Here is a 19,146-nt window from a genome sequence, read left to right on the forward strand (position 1 = left end):
GTTTGGGAGAGGCAGACAGGGGTCAACCACACAGCCATGGGAAGGAATGTGAGGCAGTGTTTGTTTGATCGGGCTGAGCCGTCTCCCCCTTCTGCAAAAACAGCAGCACAGTGATATTTCAGGCTTCCCCTATGTCAGGCTCCTGACATGCACTATATGTAGCTGCAAATCCCAATCAATTTCAACATTTCTTGACTGCTAGAAAGCCTTTCTCAACACTGTAATTTACCCTCAAAAGAATAGGGAGCGTGCACCCTCGCCTCCCCAGTACCACATTCTACTAACTGCCACCCCCGCCCAGACCCCACTAACCTGCCTACACAAGAAAAGGATGGAACCCTCCTTTCAAAGCCTGCAACAGACGGCCACAGTACATGTGCCACGACAAGAACTTTTATTTCTTTTTAATGACATTAAACACAACTGCTACAAGGGAAAAAACATGATAAAGAGGAGGCACCAAACTTCAGTTTCGTAATTGATCCTGACAACTCAAGTCAATCAGGCCTGTGAGAGATACAAAGCTATAGGTTATTGCAGGCTCTTATAAGTAAACTTCTGTAAATAGCACATTGTTACTCTTTGTCAAGACCACTGTGGTGAGAAATGTCTCCTGAAGGAAGAAAGCTAGGTAGGCAGTTAAATGCACATAACCCTTACTCAAGAACTCAGGAAATACTAGACTGTGAGCCCAAGACCACATATGAGATATGCAGCTTTAAAAACAGATTAGAACTCCAGATTTTACCCACAACGATTTCTAAGGCAAACATGCCTGATAATGAGTTTTCTTTGGCTTTGTTTTTTTCTTCTTCAAGAATACCATGTTAACCGCTAGAGAACAGTTCTCTCCTCCCCCAGTCCAACAGATTTAATTAAGCTGCTAACGCTTTGGAAAAACAGAATTATTTGAGCAAAGAGGAAATGTGATTGTCACATTTTCTAGTTAACCTGTCACTCATTTGATTTGGCAAAGGCAATGCTGCCATTACACATTCAGACTTAAACCCTCCTGTACCAGGAATGCAGGAACATGAGCCTAAGCGAAATGCTGTCCTTTCACTCCTTGGGTTGTCTGTGGAGAACTAGACAGCTACAGTGCTAGTTATTCCAGCTACAATTAATTTTTATTATGCTGTCATTCCAAAGGTAGATGTCTGCTTCTCTTACTCCATCATGCTAATTTAGGGAAATCTGGAAAAGTGAATAATGTAGTAAATGTCCATTATGCCAACTAAAATAATAGATTTTGACTCTTTGAACAGAACTTTGCATTTGGTCCCAGAATCTAAACCTAATGTCCAAGGAAGAGAATCCTCACCTAGGTAAAAACAGTAAACACTTAGGGACATCCATCTAAGTTTATTGGTGGCTTGAATGACCAAACCTTCACCAAGTCAGTTTCTAAAGCAGGGTAGGGTATTTAAGATGGGGTTCTCACATACAAAGGTGGGGCTGATGAACCAACAAAACCCAAGAGAGGCTGCTAGCCCGGCACCACAGGCGATGCTATGATAACTATGTCCCAGCCTTCAAAGAGGGTGAGCAACAGCATGAATGCCCGACTGCAAGACCTTCCGAAAGACGTCTAAAGCCGTCTGTAAAGAAAGGAGAACAAACTCCTCAGACATCCACCAGGCTGGCTGCACAAAGTCCATCAACTTAAGTTAGAATACCAAACCTTAAGATCAGGTAATGCTTTTGTACATAGGCTTAATCACAAATACATTAGACCCACAGGAGCAGTTCTGTCAAACTGTGTCCCAGGAGTATGACCAAAGAAAATGGTAACATCCAGAAGCTAGAGGCACTGCTTGTTAACTAATCACAGAGACAAAAGAGCGCCTCTCCCAAGTCTCTCCCACAGGATGGAGCTTACGGACTGACACATCAACTCAAGACTGAAAGTGGAGCTGAGTGGATGAAATTGAAGACTAACTCACACCTCAGTAGTACTGGCTTTCTAACCTGTCCTGGAGTTAAGACTCTATGTGGGAAGCTCCTTGATGAAGAGAGCAGGGAGGCGTTCTTAAGAGGCATATCTGGGTCTAACAGGATACAGGAACATATCAACAGAACCTAAGGAGCACAATGGTCGCCAGGGAAAAAGAAGGAAAATCCTTGAGAAAAGGCAGAAAAGACAATCAGTCACAAGACCACAGATTAACAAGGGTTAGTCAGCAGTCCTATGTCAGAGCTAAGATGTGTAAGATTTATAAATCTATTGTGCAAAACAAATTTAATAAAGAATGGGGGTGGGGGAGCAAAAATAAATAAATAAAGGCAGCTAGTAAGTACAAAAAGGAGAGAACATTTACACTTTTAACTTGTCCTTACAACAGGATTTTTGTCCTGTTCCATCCTACTTCAAATGTCCTGGATTACCAACTTTAAAATACTGACAAGTACTCGGAGATTCAAATAAAAAAGTAAGAGGGGTTGATAAAAGTGACTTATGTCCATTTATAAGTCATCAGCAATAATTCACACTGGCTTGCAGCCTGGTAATCTCTTCCTTACAGGAGATTACAAGATGATTTCTTTTGGGCACCAGAAGTAGACTTCACCTCTGTGTAGAAGTGGGGGTTTGCATTTGGGGTTTGGCTTGAGCCTAGGTATTCTGGCTTAATGCTGGCTTTCAAGAAGTGGCCACCTTTGATTTAAATAAAAAAATAAAAAATTAACAGTGCTTAAATGCATGCACACAGACAAACAAGAAGGACCTTATACAAAAAAAAAATTCTCAAGTCAGCAATGGGAATTTCCAAAGGTGACAAGTTCTTTAAATAAAAATCTTGTGAAAAATAAAATTCAAAATCTACAAAGCACAAAAGAGCAGAAGATGAGATGTTGCTCTGAACAGGACCCTGGATAGGGACCTTCACTGCTGATGGGATGAGACAAATGGACTCGCTGGGAAGTCCGGGAGACGCTGGAAACGATGGTGGGATCGCATGTTCCTGTCGACCCACTGAGTCAGACTGTATCTTTGCAAAGGTTTCTGCCGGAACCGAGCGTAGTTTCTATTAGGAGAGAAGGAAAATAAAAACAAGAGGAGAGTTTCAGCTGGAATGGCTATTTGTACACAGAAAATGGCCTAGACAACTATCTTAAGAATTTATTTTTGGATATCAGATATTGATTTTACCTTTCAATCTTAATTTTAGAAATTTTATACTATTTTATTTATATGAAAGTCACAATGTGGGACACCTGGGTGGCTTAGTGGGCTAAGCGTCTGCCTTAGGCTCAGGTCATGAACTCAAGGCCCTAGGATCCAGCCCCACGTCAGGCTCCCTGCCAGTGGGGAGCCTGCTTCTCCCTCTTTCTCTCCCCTTCCCCCTCACTCATGCTCTCATTCACTCTGTCTCTCACATGAAGAAATAAAAAAAAAAATTAAAAGAAAAGAAAGGCACAAGAGTAAGTGCTATTTCCTTCTAACTCTAAAACCAGTTGCTGCACAGGTATTATGGTGAAGTGTGCCATATTCACAAATATTAAGAAAACCTAATATGTGACGTATAATAATGTTTTAGTAGGGAAAAAATATTTTTTCCCTCAAGGAACATTTAAAACAGGATCTATATTTCATTGCTTGCATCAGGACTTCATTGTCTGACACAGCTCAAGGTTGCTCAGGACACAGGAGTTAAAATTAGAGTAAAATTCCCAGAGAAGGTAAGTCATCATGTGAGTATCACACTGCAAGTTTAGAGACTGAATAATTAATAGCACGGAATCAAAGTAAAGTTTCTTGATCTTCTTTAGTCACCACCAGTCTTTTAGGCTGGGATTCTGAATAAGACCCTCTGAGGTAATGTGATCTCATTCTCAACTCCAGCTATTCCTAATAACCACCTGGGAAGCTTTCTAAAGGTAGATTCTTGCCCCTACTCCCTGACATAATGACTAGAATCCCTTGAGACAGGGTCTCGACATCTTCATTTTTAGACATCTCCAAAAGTGATTGTGAGCAGCCAGAGTTAAAAATAATTTAAACATTTTATGACATTTATCTAACCCTATATGCAAGTACTTACTGAATTCTTTAAATACCTCACCTCATTTAATGCTAATAACAATCCTACCAGAAAAATGATGCTATAATTTTGGCAACTCTAGGGGAAACACTGAGTATAAAGGCCCTGAGGTGGGAGCATGTGTGACATTCGAAAAATAGCAAAGCCAGAGGGACTAGAGCAGAATGTGAAAGAGGAAGAGTAGTAGGAGATGCAGTCAGCAAGCTAACCATGTCAGCCCAGGCCATGGTCCTTCTAGGGGATCATGAAGATGGGAAATGTGACATGGAAAGCCACTGGAATATTCTGAGCAAAGAAGAGAATCTGAATCTCTGGCTGCTGAATTGAAAATAGTAGACAGGCAAAGGCAGAAGCAGGGAGATCATGTAGGAGACTTGCAAGAGTTCAAGTGAAAATGATGAGAAACTATCAGGTTTGGGATATATTTTATATGTAGGGCTTACAAATTTGCTAATATGTTGAATATGGGGTGAGAAAGGAGTCAAGGTGACTCCAAAGTTTCTCAGTATCTGGATCAAAGTAACTGAATAAATCTGTAAAGCCATACTACATCAAGAATCCAGAAGATTTCAGAATAGAAAGGCCCTCTGACATCAGTAAGTCCAACTTATTAGCTGTAGTGATGTAAGGACCAAAGAGGTGGCATGACTTGATCAAAATCATATAGCTACATTATAAACTGCAAAGCTAGAACAGAACCCATTTCCTGAATTTCAGCTCACTTCTTATTCCATTATACTGTTTCTTTTCCCACCTCTGGAATTAAACAATTACACCCGAACTACCCACCACATTCCTCTTGTAGCCAAATTCTACCCTTTCCCTCCTCCTCCTAATCACCCACTCACCGCATGGTGAGGTCCGAAGGATGCTGCCATTTTGGGTTCTGCATATGATGAACTTGACCCATCAAGGCATACAGTTCCCCCAAGGCACCTGTGACACAGAGGGATCGTGGTTAGGAAGCAGCTCAGTGAACTACCATGTCAGCCTAGATCAAAGCATGTGTTTTCAGGGAAAGAGAAAACAGGCACTGGTCCTGATACTATCTATGATTATCACAAGCAGTCAGCACAAAAACTGTAAGCCAGAGAGGGGAGCTTGCTTTCAGATGATGATGATGATGATGATCATGATGATGATGATGATGGAGCAGCAATAATGACAGCCACCATTCATTCATTCAACACTTCCTAGCTCCCACAGTATATGAGGAACTTTACTGGTCCCTAGAATATGGTGGTAGACAAGGCACTGTACTTGCCCTCAATTAGGTTTATATAGGAGACAGGCGATTCCAAATCTTGTGATGAGTGCAGTGACAGGAGAAACATAGGCTGCTATGTGAGCACAGAGACTGGAGGGTGGTGATTTGAGAAAGCCCTCTCCAGGGGAAGTAAACCAGAAGCAGTGATCAAAAGGATGTCTAGAAGTTAGTGAGGTTAAGAGGGGTGGGGGTGCAGGTATCCAAGAGAAAGAGCTAATGCAAAGGCCCAGAGATACAAGACAGCAAAATACATTCAAAAAACAAGAGAAGTTGAGAATAGAAGGCAGCTGGGGCTTTTTGCTAAACAAGAACAATTGTTGGAGGCAATTTCTCAAACCCCTGGGAGCCTGGCAAGATGCTACGCACTTTTCAAACTATCTCATTTAATTCTAATAAATATCTCATATGGAGATAGATGTTATGAACATCTTTTTGGAGATGGCAAACTGTGGCTCACAGCGGTGGGCTTGCCTTAAGTGCTAATTAAACCAATCTCAAAACTAGCCCCTGTTTGACTCCATGCTTTTGCCACCATCCAATAATGCTAATTTTGCACATAAGGGCTGAGACTTGGGCTAAAGCTCACAAAAACAGAAATTATGATCAGAGAGAACAACATAATTTCCCTAGACCAGTGGTTCTCAAATTTTAACATGCATCATAATCAGCAGAAGTATTATAAAACAGATTATTGGATCCCAACCCCAGAGTTTTTGGATTTTGTTTGTCTCCAGTGGGACCTAAGAATTTGCATTAATAAATGTCCATGTGATGCTGATGCTGCTGGCCTGGGAACCACACGTTGAAAACTACTACCCAGGACAGTAGAGACTTTTCTTTCGACTAGCTTACACACCTCTCATTACTTTCTCCACTACACTCTCAGAAATCAAAAGTAGTTCATCTAGGCTAACGTACCATCTTTTCAAGTTCTGGTGAAAGATATTTACTTAACTTTTAGGACCACTCTAATTATTGGAAGCCTCAAGAAGTCAAGCTTTGTAGAGAAAGTATACACTTTAAAATTAGACAGAGTTAAATTAAATTCCAATCCTGACACTAAACTAGCTCTGTGACCCTGGGCAAATCATTTTACTTCTTCTAGGCCCACCTGACTCATCTATGAAATATAGACATTAATACTATCCAGCATGAAGCTGAATATTACGAACACAGTATATATAAGATTTAGCATAGTGCCTGACAAAAGCTATTGTGCAGTATGTGCTAGCTACTGTTATGGTGTTACAGCCACAAGCCTATGTTAGTTTGCAAAGACTTTTCAAATCATGTGACAATCACCTCTCTGTAGGGAAAAGTGTTTATTAAGTGGATCAGTCTACACATAAACTATGACATGTTTTATAACACCCAACAGAAATTCTCTAACCAGAATGAGATGACATACTTCAGGAAAAATTTATAGATTACAAGCTTCTGTGCAGTTAAAATAAAAAAATAACAACCTAAGGTAAAAGAAGACAATTAACAAAATGAAAAATATATTTGAAACAGAGCTGGCAAAGTTTTAACGCCCTTATTCTACAGAAGTAATCTCTTCATAAACAAAAGAGGTCAAAGGACACAAATAGGGAATTCACAAAAGTAATACAAATGATCAATAAACATAATGAAAAGATGTTTTATCTTACTAATATGAGAAGAAAACATATTAATCTCACTTCTTGAGAAGGAAATATAAAACCACAAAATAATTTCTCCTTTAAGGGCAGCCCGGGTGGCTCAGCGGTTTAGTGCTGCCTTCAGCCCAGGGCGTGATCCTGGAGACCCCGGATCAAGTCCCGCGTCGAGCTCCCTGCATGGAGCCTGCTTCTCCCTCTGCCTGTGTCTCTGCCTCTCTGTGCCTTTGGTGAATAAATAAAATCTTAAAAAGAAAAAAAAAATTCTCCTTTAATAAGGGAAGTAGCAGGACACCTGGGTGGCTCAGTGGTTGAGCATCTGCCTTCCACTCAGGGGGTGATTCTGGAATCTGCAGTCAAGTCCCACATCAGGCTCCTTGCAGGGAGCCTTCCTATGTCTCTGCCTCTCTCTCTCTCTGTGTCTCTCAAGAATAAATAAATAAATAAAATCTTTAAAAAGAAAAAAAAAAAGGAAAGGGAAGTAGCTTTAGATTAGAAAACCCCTTGCCTGCTGGATATGTTAAGCTAAAATCAAAGGTCTCAATTCAGATTGCCTTTCCCATATCCTACATTCAAATCACTAGCACCCTATTCATTCTAGGCCTGTAAAAAAAAAAAATGTTTCAGTGAGTTAAAAAATCAGCTTTGTAAGACTTTCGAGGTATGTTTTTCCTGCCAAAGCATCACCAAAGGAGGGGTTGCAAGACACAGATATCGTGGTGTCCAATCTCAAAATGGAATGAGATTATCTGTAGACCATGTCCTTCAGCTCACTCATCTCTTACCAGCTAGATCCTATAAAATTGCCTTGATGATGGAGGCTAAAGATATACTGTAAGCCCCCCAACAAAGAAACCTATCCTGGGGCACCTAGGTGGCTCAGTTGGTTAAGCGTCTGCCTTCGGCTCAGGTCATGATCCCAGGGTTCTAGGATTGAGCCCCGGGGGGTGGGGGGGCACCCGCTCAGAGGAGAGTCTGCTTCTCCCTTTGCCCCTCCCCCTGCTTGTATTTTCTGTCAAATAAATACATACATACATATATACATAAATTCACTTTAAACTAAAGGGGGGAAAAAACTGGTCAATTAAGCCCAAGAAGGCTTCAAGAATTAAACTGCCAGGAGTCATAATCTAGCAGTAGCAACTTATACATAGCACTTACCATGTTATCAGACATTGTCCTACGAGCTTTACATATATATATATTTTTTTTTTTAAGATTTTATTTATTTATTCATGAGAGACACAGAGAGAGGGGCAGAGACACAGGCAGAGGGAGGAGAAGCAGGCTCCATGCAAGGAGCCCGATGCAGAACTGGATCCCGGGAATCCAGGATCATGTCCTGAGCCAAAGGCAGACACTCGACCCGCTGAGCCACCCAGGCGTCCCGAGCTTTACATATATTAACTCACTTGTTCACTGTTATAGTAATCCTATGAGGTATTTTCCCTGTTTCACGGATGAAGAAACTGAGGCACAGAGAAATAATTTGCCCAAGGTCACACAGTAACAGAACCTGAATTCCAACAATACCATTGAGTGGAGTTCCCTTAAAATTTTTTCTGGGACTGATATTTCATAGTGGAGATTAGAAAGCAAGAATCATATCACAGTATGTCTCTGTATATAACCAGTTGGAACCTCGCACAGCACTGTGTAAACAAGTTCAATAATCAGGTCTCTGCCCATACACCAAGAAATGTTAGTTTTCCTTAGCAATAAGAACTTACTGATGGACTCGTATAACCTCTTTTTAATAAAACTTAATGACCTAGAGATAATGTGAGCTACATTCCAAGCATTTATTACATGCCAGGCACTTTGCTAACTGCTTTGCATTCACCCTATCAATTCTAACCATCACATGAGGCGAATACCATGATCTCCATTTTATTAGTGATTGAAGTTTAGAAAGGATACTCATCTATCATCTAGTAAATGAGAAGGCCAGGATTCAAACCCAGGTGGAGCTAATAATCCAAAACCCTACTTCAGCTCATAATTCCTATCTCTTCTGCCAAATTTAAAGATGCTGACAAGAATGGAAACGTCTGAATTTTCTCTTCACAGTCTCTAACAGATGGGCTTTCTTGGACCAACAATCAGTACCATGGGTTTATTTTAAGTTGTGGCTAAAAGGTGGCGAAGACTGTCCTTTGTTTTGTGCCTAAGAATGAAATTCATCTAAGAATGAAAGTAAAAGGAAAAAACCCTTAACATTACAGGAATGAGATAAGCAATTCATCTAAACCTTAGTCTATAAATAGTAGCTGGCTAGTTTTGGGGACAATCCAGTCTAATAACTGTCCTTAATAAATTAGGTCAATCAATTGTTACAAAGGAGGAATGGAAGATGCTGTATGCTTGCTCTGCCAACGGCCCTTCTGACAGGTTTTAGATGCCACCATACTTTGTACATGACCCTATTTAATTGTCACATGACCCACAAACAGAGAATCTCTTAGCTCGCTAATGACATAAGAGCTAGCCTGACATCAACAGGTCATTAAGTCAATCAATCAGATACTCTCTTTTGGAATGTGACTGTCGGCTTTAGTAATGAGAATGAGAGAGAACAACACACAGACAGGGCTCCAGGAGACAACAGACACATGAGGCAGCTAATGGAGAGCAGTAGAAGCACTGGTCACAGAGAAGGATTAGAAGAATGAGAATAACTCAGCAAGGAAAACCTGAACAGGGAACAAAGGCACCTATTTCTGAGGGGGAATGGGGCCTGGATCCATGGCTGATTCTTTTTACTATAAGAACTAATTATGTTCTTAAGTGCCTAATCTCCATCTTCTCCTGTAAATCCTTAAACTCAATTACTTAAAGGCAATCACAAGGTCTCTATTCCTTGCAATCAAAAAAATACCTAAAACAGAGAAGGGAAAGAAAGAAAAAAAACTGTGCTATAGGGGTGCAAGCTACTGCTTTTATAAATACACGAATAAAAAGGAAAAAAGATTAACTGGAAAACAAGAATGCAAATGTGTCACCTCTAGGCCAACAAAACTGCGATGGTCTAGTGCAAATCTTGACTTATTTTCCTTGCAGACAGGGCAAAAAAAAAAAAAAAAAAAAGAAAAGAAAAAGAAAAAATAGGCATTATTACATTTATAACTAATTTCTGAAGTGATGTATTAGATGGGGGCTACTGAGTGACATATGAATGTTCTCAACAATAATGCCAAATGCAGAAGCAGAATGTATAATATAGTAACCATCACTGCTTATGATTTCCTTTAACAATCAAAGCAGAGACTTCTACTTTTAGGCAAGATGAATGGGCTTACGTCCCATTGTAAGTAACTAGAAACTGGACAAAATATGTGAAACAACTGTTTTCAGACTGCTCAGACTCATTATTCCTGTGAGAAGGGAAACCTGAACCTGGAGGTGAACCTGGAAACTTGTCTCTGAGTCTCTAACTTTTCAAAATAAAAAGTTTAAAAATGAAGGCAAAACACACACTTCGTAAATAAAACAAAAGCAAAAAGCACTGAAAATGGTAAATATGTGAGTTAATATAAGACTTTTTTCATTTAAAAAAGTCTTTACAAGATAACTGTTTAAAGTAAAAATAATGTATTGAAGGGTTAAAGATACGTGTATGTGTAAAATGTATAAAAACAATAGCATAAAAAAAAAAAAAAACAGAATGGAGAGGTGCCTGGCTGGCTCAGTCGGAACAACACGCATTCTTGGTCTTCGGGTCAATGAATTCAAGCCCCACGTTGACTGTAGACAGTACTTAAATAAATTAATAAACAACAACAAGAAACTCCTGGAGATTTGGAAGTGTACTGTTATTAGGGCCTTATTTTATATGTTAAGTGGTGTATTGTTTGAAGGTAGACTGGTAAACAATAGAAATGTAGTTCTCAAGGTGTGTTCAAGAGTCCCTGAGAGTCTCTCGACACCCTTCTGAGGCTTTACAAGGTCAAAATCATTTTCGTAACAACATTAAGATGTTATTTGTCCTTTCCACTTGCATTCTCTCAAAAGCCTGCTATGGAATTCTCAAGAGGCTATCTGACATGATACAGAGCATAGAACTACATGTAAGGATCTAGCCAGGCATTACAAGAGACTTATGAAAATCTGAATGCCATTCTTCTCCCTCAATTTTTGGTTTTGTTTTAAAAAAGTTATTTTTAGGGGTGCCTGGATGGCTCAGTCAGTTAAGCGTTAGACTCTTGATCTTGGCTCAGGTCATGATCTCAGGGTTGTGAGATTAGGCCCTGTGTCAAGCTCTGCACTGGGTGTGAAGCATGCTTAGGATTCTCTCTCCCTCTGACCCTCCCTTTCTCTTAAAAAAAAAAAATTCGTAGAGGTGCCTGGCTGGATTTGTCAGTGGTGCCTGCCATGGTCTCTGGGTCATGAGTTCAAGCCCCATGTAGGGAACAGAGTCTACTTTTTAAAAAATATTTTTATTAAAAACAATTTATATTAACATGCAGTGAGCTTATTTTTAAATATATTAATAAAGACTTAAGGGACGTCTGGGTGGCTTAGCGGTTTGGCGCCTGCGGTTTGGCGCCTGCCTTCGGCCCAGGGTGTAATCCTGGAGACGGGGGATCAATTCCCACAACAGGCTCTCTGCAGGGAGCCTGCTTCTCCCTCTGCCTGCATCTCTGTCTCTCTCTCTGTGTCTCTCATGAATAAATAAATAAAATCTTAAAAAAAAGAGACATTTTTCAGTTCTAACTTTCAATAGGAGTAAAGATAGGTGTAACCCACATAAACAAAAACTTTAGGGTCCTGAATTTGTGAGACTGTAAATGGGTCCTGAGGCCAAACACTTTGAGAACTACTACCTTAGAACAACCACTAAAAATAAAAGAGGTACAGGTAATAAAACAACCATGGAAACAAAATGGAATACTAAAAAATACTTTAAAAAGCCAGGAAAAGATGAAAGAAGACACAAAGAACAAATAAACAAATAGAAGACAAGCAATAGGATGGCAGATTTAAAACCAGCCATACTGGGGATGCCTGGGTGACTGAGCGGTTTAGCGCCTGCCTTTGGCCCAGGGAGTGATCCTGGAGTCCTGGGATCGATGGAGTCCCAGGTCGGGCTCCCTGCATGGAGCCTGCTTCTCCCTCTGCCTGTCTCTCTGCCTCTCTGCCTCTCTCTCTCTCTCACATGTGTGTCTATCATGAATAAGTAAATAAAATCTTTAAAAAAATAAAATAAAAATAAATAAAACCAGCCATACTAACTGAACTAACGTTCAAATTAAAAGACTGAGACTGGAAGACTGGAAAAAGAAAGCTAGATTCAACTATATAGTGTCTCCCAGAAATCCACTTTATTTTGTTTTATTTTATTTTGGAGTGGAGGGGGGCAGAGGGAGAGAAGAAGGAGAGAGAGATTTTTTTTTTCTTAAAAGATTTTATTTATTTATTTATGAGAGACACAGAGAGAAAGGCAAAACAAAGGCAGAAGGAGAAGCAGGATCCATGCAGGGAGCCCGTATGTGGAACTCCATCCTGGGACCGCAGGATCACGCCCTGAGCCAAAGGCACACGCCCAACTGCTGAGCCTCCCATGAGCCACCCAGGCATCCTGAGAGAATCTTTTTTTTTTTTTTTAAAGATTTTATTTATTCATGAGAGACACAGAGAGAAAGGCAGAGACATAGGTAGAGGAAGAAGCAGGCTCCATGCAGGGAGTCTGATGCAGGACTTGATCCTGGGATCGAGGATCACGTCCTGGGCCCAAGGCAGGTGTTAAACCACTGAGCCATCCAGGAATCTCCTCGAGAGAGAATCTTAAGCAGACTGTCACACCCAGCACCTGGGACCTACACAGGCCTTGACCTCACAACCCTGAGATCATGACCTCAGCTGAAATAGAGTCACATGCTTAACCAACTGAGCCACCTAGGCACCACAAAACATATACTTTAAAACACAAAGATATGGGGGTACCAGGTTGGCTCACATCGTAGTGTCTGCCTTTGGCTCAGGTCATGATCCTGGAGTCCCAGGATCAAGCCCCACATTGGGCTCCCTGCTCAGCGGGGAATCTGCTTCTCCCTCTGCCCCTCACCCCACTTGTGCTCTCTCTCAAATAAATAAATAAAATCTTTAAAGAAAAAGATATTGATAGATTAAAAGTACAAAGATTTAAAAAAATACATCATGCACATAGTAGTGAGAAGGCTGGAATCGCTACGTTAATATGAAATAAAGTGGACTCCCAATCAAAATTATTACTAAGACTGTAAATACTGGGACTCCTGGGTGGCTCAGGAGTTGAGCCTCTGCCTTTGGCTCAGGGCGTTATTCCAGGAACCAGGATCAAGTCCCACATAGGGGTCCCTTCAAGGACCCTACTTCTCTCACTGCCTAGGTCTCTGCCTCTCTCTCTGTGCGTCTCTCATGAATAAATAAATTAAAATCTTTAAAAAGAAAGAAAAAGACTGTAAATATTGAGTGTTACTAAGAGTAAAAAAAATGTTCATGATGGTCAAACGGTCAATTTATCAAGAGGATATAACGTTCCTAAAAGTATATGCATCCAACAGCAGAATTTCAAAATATAGGAGGCAAAAACTGACAGAACTGAAAGGCGAAACAGGAAAATCCACAATTAGAGTTGGAGATATGAACACTCCTTTTAGTAAGGAAATCTGTAAGGATATAGAATTGAACACCACCAGCAACCTATAAAACCTCACTGAAATGTATAGAACACTCCAACAACATCAGAATATACACTTTCAAGTGCACATGGAACGTTCACCAAAACAGACCATATGCTGGGCTATAAAAATAAATCTTAGTATATTTTAAAAGAATTGAATTCATACCGAGAATATTCTCTGACCACAACAGAATTAAGCTGGAAATATTTAGAATATAGCTGATAACTCCTAAATATTTGGAAATTAACACATTTCTAAAAAACCCATAAGTCAAAGAAGTAATCACAAGGGAAACTAGAAATTGCTTTGAGCCAAATGAAAATATATCAAAATTTGTGGGATGCATCTAAGCAGAACTTAAAGGAAAACCTATGGCTTTAAATGCTTACAGAAAATAGAAAGATCTCATATCAGTGATCTAATCTTCCACATTAAAAAGCTAGACAACAAGAGCAAATTAAACCCAGAGCAAGTGGAAGAGAAGCAACAAAGTGAAGACAAAAATGTTAATAACCAAGAACAATACAGAAATATGAAACTAAAAATTTACTTTGGGGGCAAAAAATCAGTAGAAGTGATAAAACTTTAACTAGATTATCCAAGAAAACAAGACAAATTATCAATATTAGAAATGAAATGGTGACCATCACTACAGAACCTACAGAAATTAAAGGAACAATAAGGGAACATTATGAATAATTTTATGCCAATAAATTCATCAATTTAGACAGAAATGGACAAATTCCTTATAAGATACAAATTATTGGGCAGCCCAGGTGGCCCAGCAGTTTAGCGCTGCCTTCAGCCCAGGGCCTGATCCTGGAGACCCAGGATCGAGTCCCACATGTCAGGCTCTCTGCATGGAGCCTGCTTCTCCCTCTGCCTGTGTCTTTCTCTTTCTGTCTCTCATGAATAAATAAATTAAAATCTTAAAAAAAAAAAAAAAAGACAAATTATCAAAATGGACTGAAGGATAAAGAAATTCTGAAAAAAACCTCCAGGGTTAGATGGCTTCATTGATATATTTCATCAAACTTTTTTTTTAATTTTTTAAAAAAGATTTTATTTATTCATGAGAGACAGAGAGAGAGAGAGAGAGAGAGAGAGAGAGAAAGAGGCAGAGACACACAGAGGGATAAGCAGGCTCCATGCTGGGAGCCTGATGTGGGAATCGATCTCGGGACTCCAGGATCAAGCCCTGGGCCAAAGGCAGGTGCTAAACCGCTGAGCCTCCCAGGGATCCCCTTCATCAAACAATTAAAGGAAGAAATGAGGGGTGCCTGGGTGGCTCAATTGCTTAAGTGTCTGCCTTTGGCTCAGGTCATGATTCCAAGGTCCTGGGATAGAGCCCTGCATCAGACTCCCTGCTCAGCAGGGCACCTGCTTCTCCTTCTTCTACTCTTTCTGCTTGTGTTCTGTCAAATAAATAAAATCTTTAAAAAATAAAAATAAAAAAATAAAGGAAGAAATGACACCAAACCTACATAAACTGAAACAACACTTCCCTACTCATTTTATGAAGCCAGTATTACCATGATATTTACAGGGCAATACAAAAAAAAAAAACAAAACAAAACCCTAAAAACCAATAATCCTATAAACAAGACATAAAAACTCTTTAAAATATTAGCATATTGAAGTAAGGGTAAGTCATTAAGGCCAGTGAGTTTATCCCAGGAATGCAAGTTGGCCTAACAATCAAAAATCAATAAATGTAATATACCACATTACAGAATAAAGAAGAAATACCATATGACCTTCTAAATAAATGCAGAAAATTCAAATGACAAAATTCACCATTCAATCCTAATAATTCCCACCAAACTAAAAACTGAATGGTAACTTCCTCAACCAAACTACCAGTAGAAGGGGAACTTCTTCAAACCTGATAAAGGATATCTACGATAAGCCTACAGCTAGTATCATACTTAATGTACTAGAGGTCCCAGCCAGTGCAGCAAGGCAAAAGAAACAAAAGGCCCACAGACTGGAAAGGAAGAAATAAACTGTCCTTATTTGCAGTTATTATCATGTTGGCACAAAAAAATCCTAAGGTATTTTTTTTTTTAAAGATTTTATTTATCACGAGACAGACAGAGAGAGACGGAGACACAGGCAGAGGGAGAAGCAGGCTCCATGCAGGGAGCCCGATGTGGGACTCAATCTGGGTCTCCAGGATCACACCCCGGGCTGAAGGTGGTGCTAAACTGCTAAGCCACCTGGGGCTGCCCAAGGGATTTATTAAAAAGTTACCGAAAGTTTCAAAACCACAATGAGACGTCACCTCACATCAGTCAGAATGGCTAGTATCAAAACAACAAAAAATAACAAGTATTGGTGAGGATGTGGAGAAAAGAGAACCTTTGTGGACTATTGGTGGGAATATAAACTGGTCCAGCCACTACGTAAAATAGTATGGAGGTTTCTCAAAAAATTTAAAATAGATATACCATATGATCCAGTAATTTCACTACTGGGTATTTACCCAAAGAAAAGGAAAACACTAATTTGAAAACATAAATGTACCTCTATGTTTATTGCAACATTATTTACAATACCCAAGATACGGAAGCAACCTAATTGTCTATAATAAATGAATGGATAAAGAAGATGTCAAAAAAAAAAAAAAGAAGAAGAAGAAGATGTCACACACAGAGAGGAATCTTAGTTAGCCATAAAAAAGAATGAGATCTCATCATTTGCAACCAACATGGATAAGCCTAAGTGGTATAATGCTAAGCGAAAATAAGTCAGAGGACAAATACCATATGAGTTCACTTATATGTAGAATCTAAAAAACAAAACAAATGAACAAATAAACAAAAAAGGCTCAAAAAAAATAAACAAAAAAGGCTCAAACAGACTCTTAAACAAAGAGAACAAACTGGTGGTTGCTAGCAGGAAGGCGAGTGGGAGAATGGGTGAAGTAGATAAAGGAAATTAAGAGGTAACAAATTTCAGGTTATAAAATAAATCAGTCATAGAGATAAAAAGTACAGCATATACAGTATTGTCAATAACATTATATGGTGACAGATGGTGACTACACTTACGGTGGTGACCATTTATGAAATTACAAAAAAGCACTAAGATGAATGAATTCAACAATATATGTGCAAGATCTGTACAAAAACTACAAAATTTACTGACAAATTAACAAGACCACAAATAAATGGAGAAATATATACTGTTCACATATTAGAAGGCTCACTATTGTTATGTCAGTTCTCCCCAAACTGATCTATTACAGATTCAACACAATCCCAATGAAATACCCAACAGGTGTTTTCAGACAAACTGAAGTTAATTTTTAAAAAAATTATAGACATCGGGCACCTAGGTGGCTCAGTCAGTTAAGCCTCTGCCTTTGGCTCGGGTCATGATCTGGGGGTCCTGGGACCAAGTCTGTAACAGGCTTCCTGCTCAGGAAGGAGTCTGCTTCTCCTTCTCCCTCTGCCCATCCCTTCTCCTCATGCTCTCTCCTCAAATAAATAATCTTCAAAAAAATTATAGAAATAAAAACAATTTCAAGACTTGCTATAGAGTTACAGTAATCAATAGTATAATATTGGCATGAGAATAGACATATATCAATGGAATAGAAGAGAGAATTCAGAAACCCATAGAAACGATCTTTTCAACAAATGGTGCTAGAAAAACTAGACAGGCATAGACAAAAAACAACCTAAGCCTTTGTAACACAAAACTCATACAATAAATAGGATGATCACTTGGGAAAGTTATGTAAACACTATGATTCAGCAATTCCACTCCTAATTATTTACCTTGATGAAATGAAAACACACACCCTTACAAAACCCATATATGAACGTTCATAGATACTTTATTCATAACAGCCAACTACTAGAAATACAAATGTCTTTCAACAAATGACTAAAGTACATCAACGCAAGGAAAAGTTCAGCAATAAACTACAGAAATACTGATACACACAACACGGGTAAATATTAAAAAATTATCCAAGTAAAAGAAGTCAAACATAAAGGATGATTCCATTTATATGAAACTCTAGAAAAGACAAGTCTAATTACCAAAAAGAAATCAGTGCTTTCCCAAGTGCAAGAGCTGGATAGGGACAGAATGACTGAAATGGAGCATAAGGGAAATTCTGGGGATACTAGGAATATTCTATCAATCTTGATTGTTGTGATGATTTCACAGGTGCACAAATTTCAGCAAAAATTACCCTAAAAATCTCAGCAAAATGTACCCTAAAAATGGGTGCATTTTATTGCATGAAAATATACCTCAATAAAGTTGATTTTTATTTTTTTATTTTTTAAAGATTTTATTTATTTATTTATGAGAGACACAGAGACCTAGGCAAAGGGAGAAGCAAGCTCCCCATTGGGAGCTCAATGCGGGACTAATCTCAGGACCATTACCCAAGCTAAAGGCAGACACTCAACCACTGAGCCACCCAGACATACCAATAAAGTTGATTTTTTAAAAAGGTCAAGGCATACATCCAGAGAAACAGAATGACCGCCAGAATTTATCTCTTCTTGCTCCTAACATTTCTTACTCAATTAGAAAAGAATGGTCTCTTGGGTCTCTTAATCGTCTGGGTGGCTCAGTGATTAAGCGTCTGCCTTTGGCTCAGCACATGATCCTGGAGTCCTGGGATCGAGTCCCGTTATCTACCTATGTCTCTTCCTCTCTCTCTCTGTCTCTCATAAATAAATAAATAAAATCTTTAAAAAAAAAAAAAAAAAGGTCTACTAAAGAAACTAGAAAAAGAGCAAATGAAACTCCAAATAAGCAGAAAAATGGACATAATAAATATCAGAATGGAAATCACTGAAACAGAAAAACAGAGAAAAATCAGTAAAACAAAAGCTGAGTTCTTTTTAAAGAAAGTATTACATAATAGTGTTAATAAACTTTTAGCCAGACTGATTAGAAAAGAAAAAAATACAAATTACTAATACTAACAATGGGAATGATGACATCACTATGGAATACTATATAAACTTTGCCAGGGTGCCTGGGTGGCTCAGTTGTTAAACACCTGACTCTTGATTTCAGCTCAGGTCATTATCTTGGGGTCATGAGTTCAAGGCCGCATTGGATTTTGTGTTCAGAATGGAGTCTACTTGGGCTACTCTCTCTTTCCCCCTTTTCCTGCTCACTTGTTCACTTGTGCGTGCACACAAGCATGCACGCATGCTCGCTCTCTCTCTCTCTCTATATATATAAATAAACAAACAAACATGTTGGGATGCCTGGGTGGCTCAGTGGTTGAATGTCTGTCTTTGGCTCAGGTCATTCAGCCCTGGGATCAAGTCCTCCATCAGGCTCACTGCAGGGAGCCTATTTCTCCCTCTGCCTGTCTCTGCCTCTCTCTCTGTGTCTCTCATGAATAAAAAAAATCTTTTTAAAAAAATCTTTAAAATAAATAAGTAAAAGGCTAATAAGGGAATGTTATTAACTTCATGCTAATAAATGTAACAACATAGATGAAATGATCAAAAGTCCTTGAAAGATCACCAAAGCTTAACTAAAAAGAGATACCA

General features: G+C 39.2%; 1 protein-coding gene across 6 annotated transcripts in view; it reads right to left on the bottom strand.

Moving 5' to 3' along the window:
• Positions 1–377: 377 nt before the first annotated feature.
• The window catches only part of LOC121498117 (S100P binding protein), a 53,383-nt gene continuing 34,614 nt past the window's right edge, over positions 378–19,146 (bottom strand). For all 6 annotated transcript variants that reach the window (XM_041768126.1, XM_041768122.1, XM_041768127.1 and 3 more), the window contains 2 exons: positions 4,889–4,976; positions 378–3,023 (listed from right to left, as the gene is read on the bottom strand). In XM_041768126.1, the coding sequence (XP_041624060.1) occupies positions 2,882–3,023; positions 4,889–4,976 (230 nt within the window). In that variant the 3' untranslated portion in view covers positions 378–2,881. The remainder of the gene's footprint in view (positions 3,024–4,888; positions 4,977–19,146) is intronic.

The sequence above is a fragment of the Vulpes lagopus genome, chromosome 8, assembly GCF_018345385.1.
Source record: "Vulpes lagopus strain Blue_001 chromosome 8, ASM1834538v1, whole genome shotgun sequence".
Taxonomy (NCBI): domain Eukaryota; kingdom Metazoa; phylum Chordata; class Mammalia; order Carnivora; family Canidae; genus Vulpes; species Vulpes lagopus.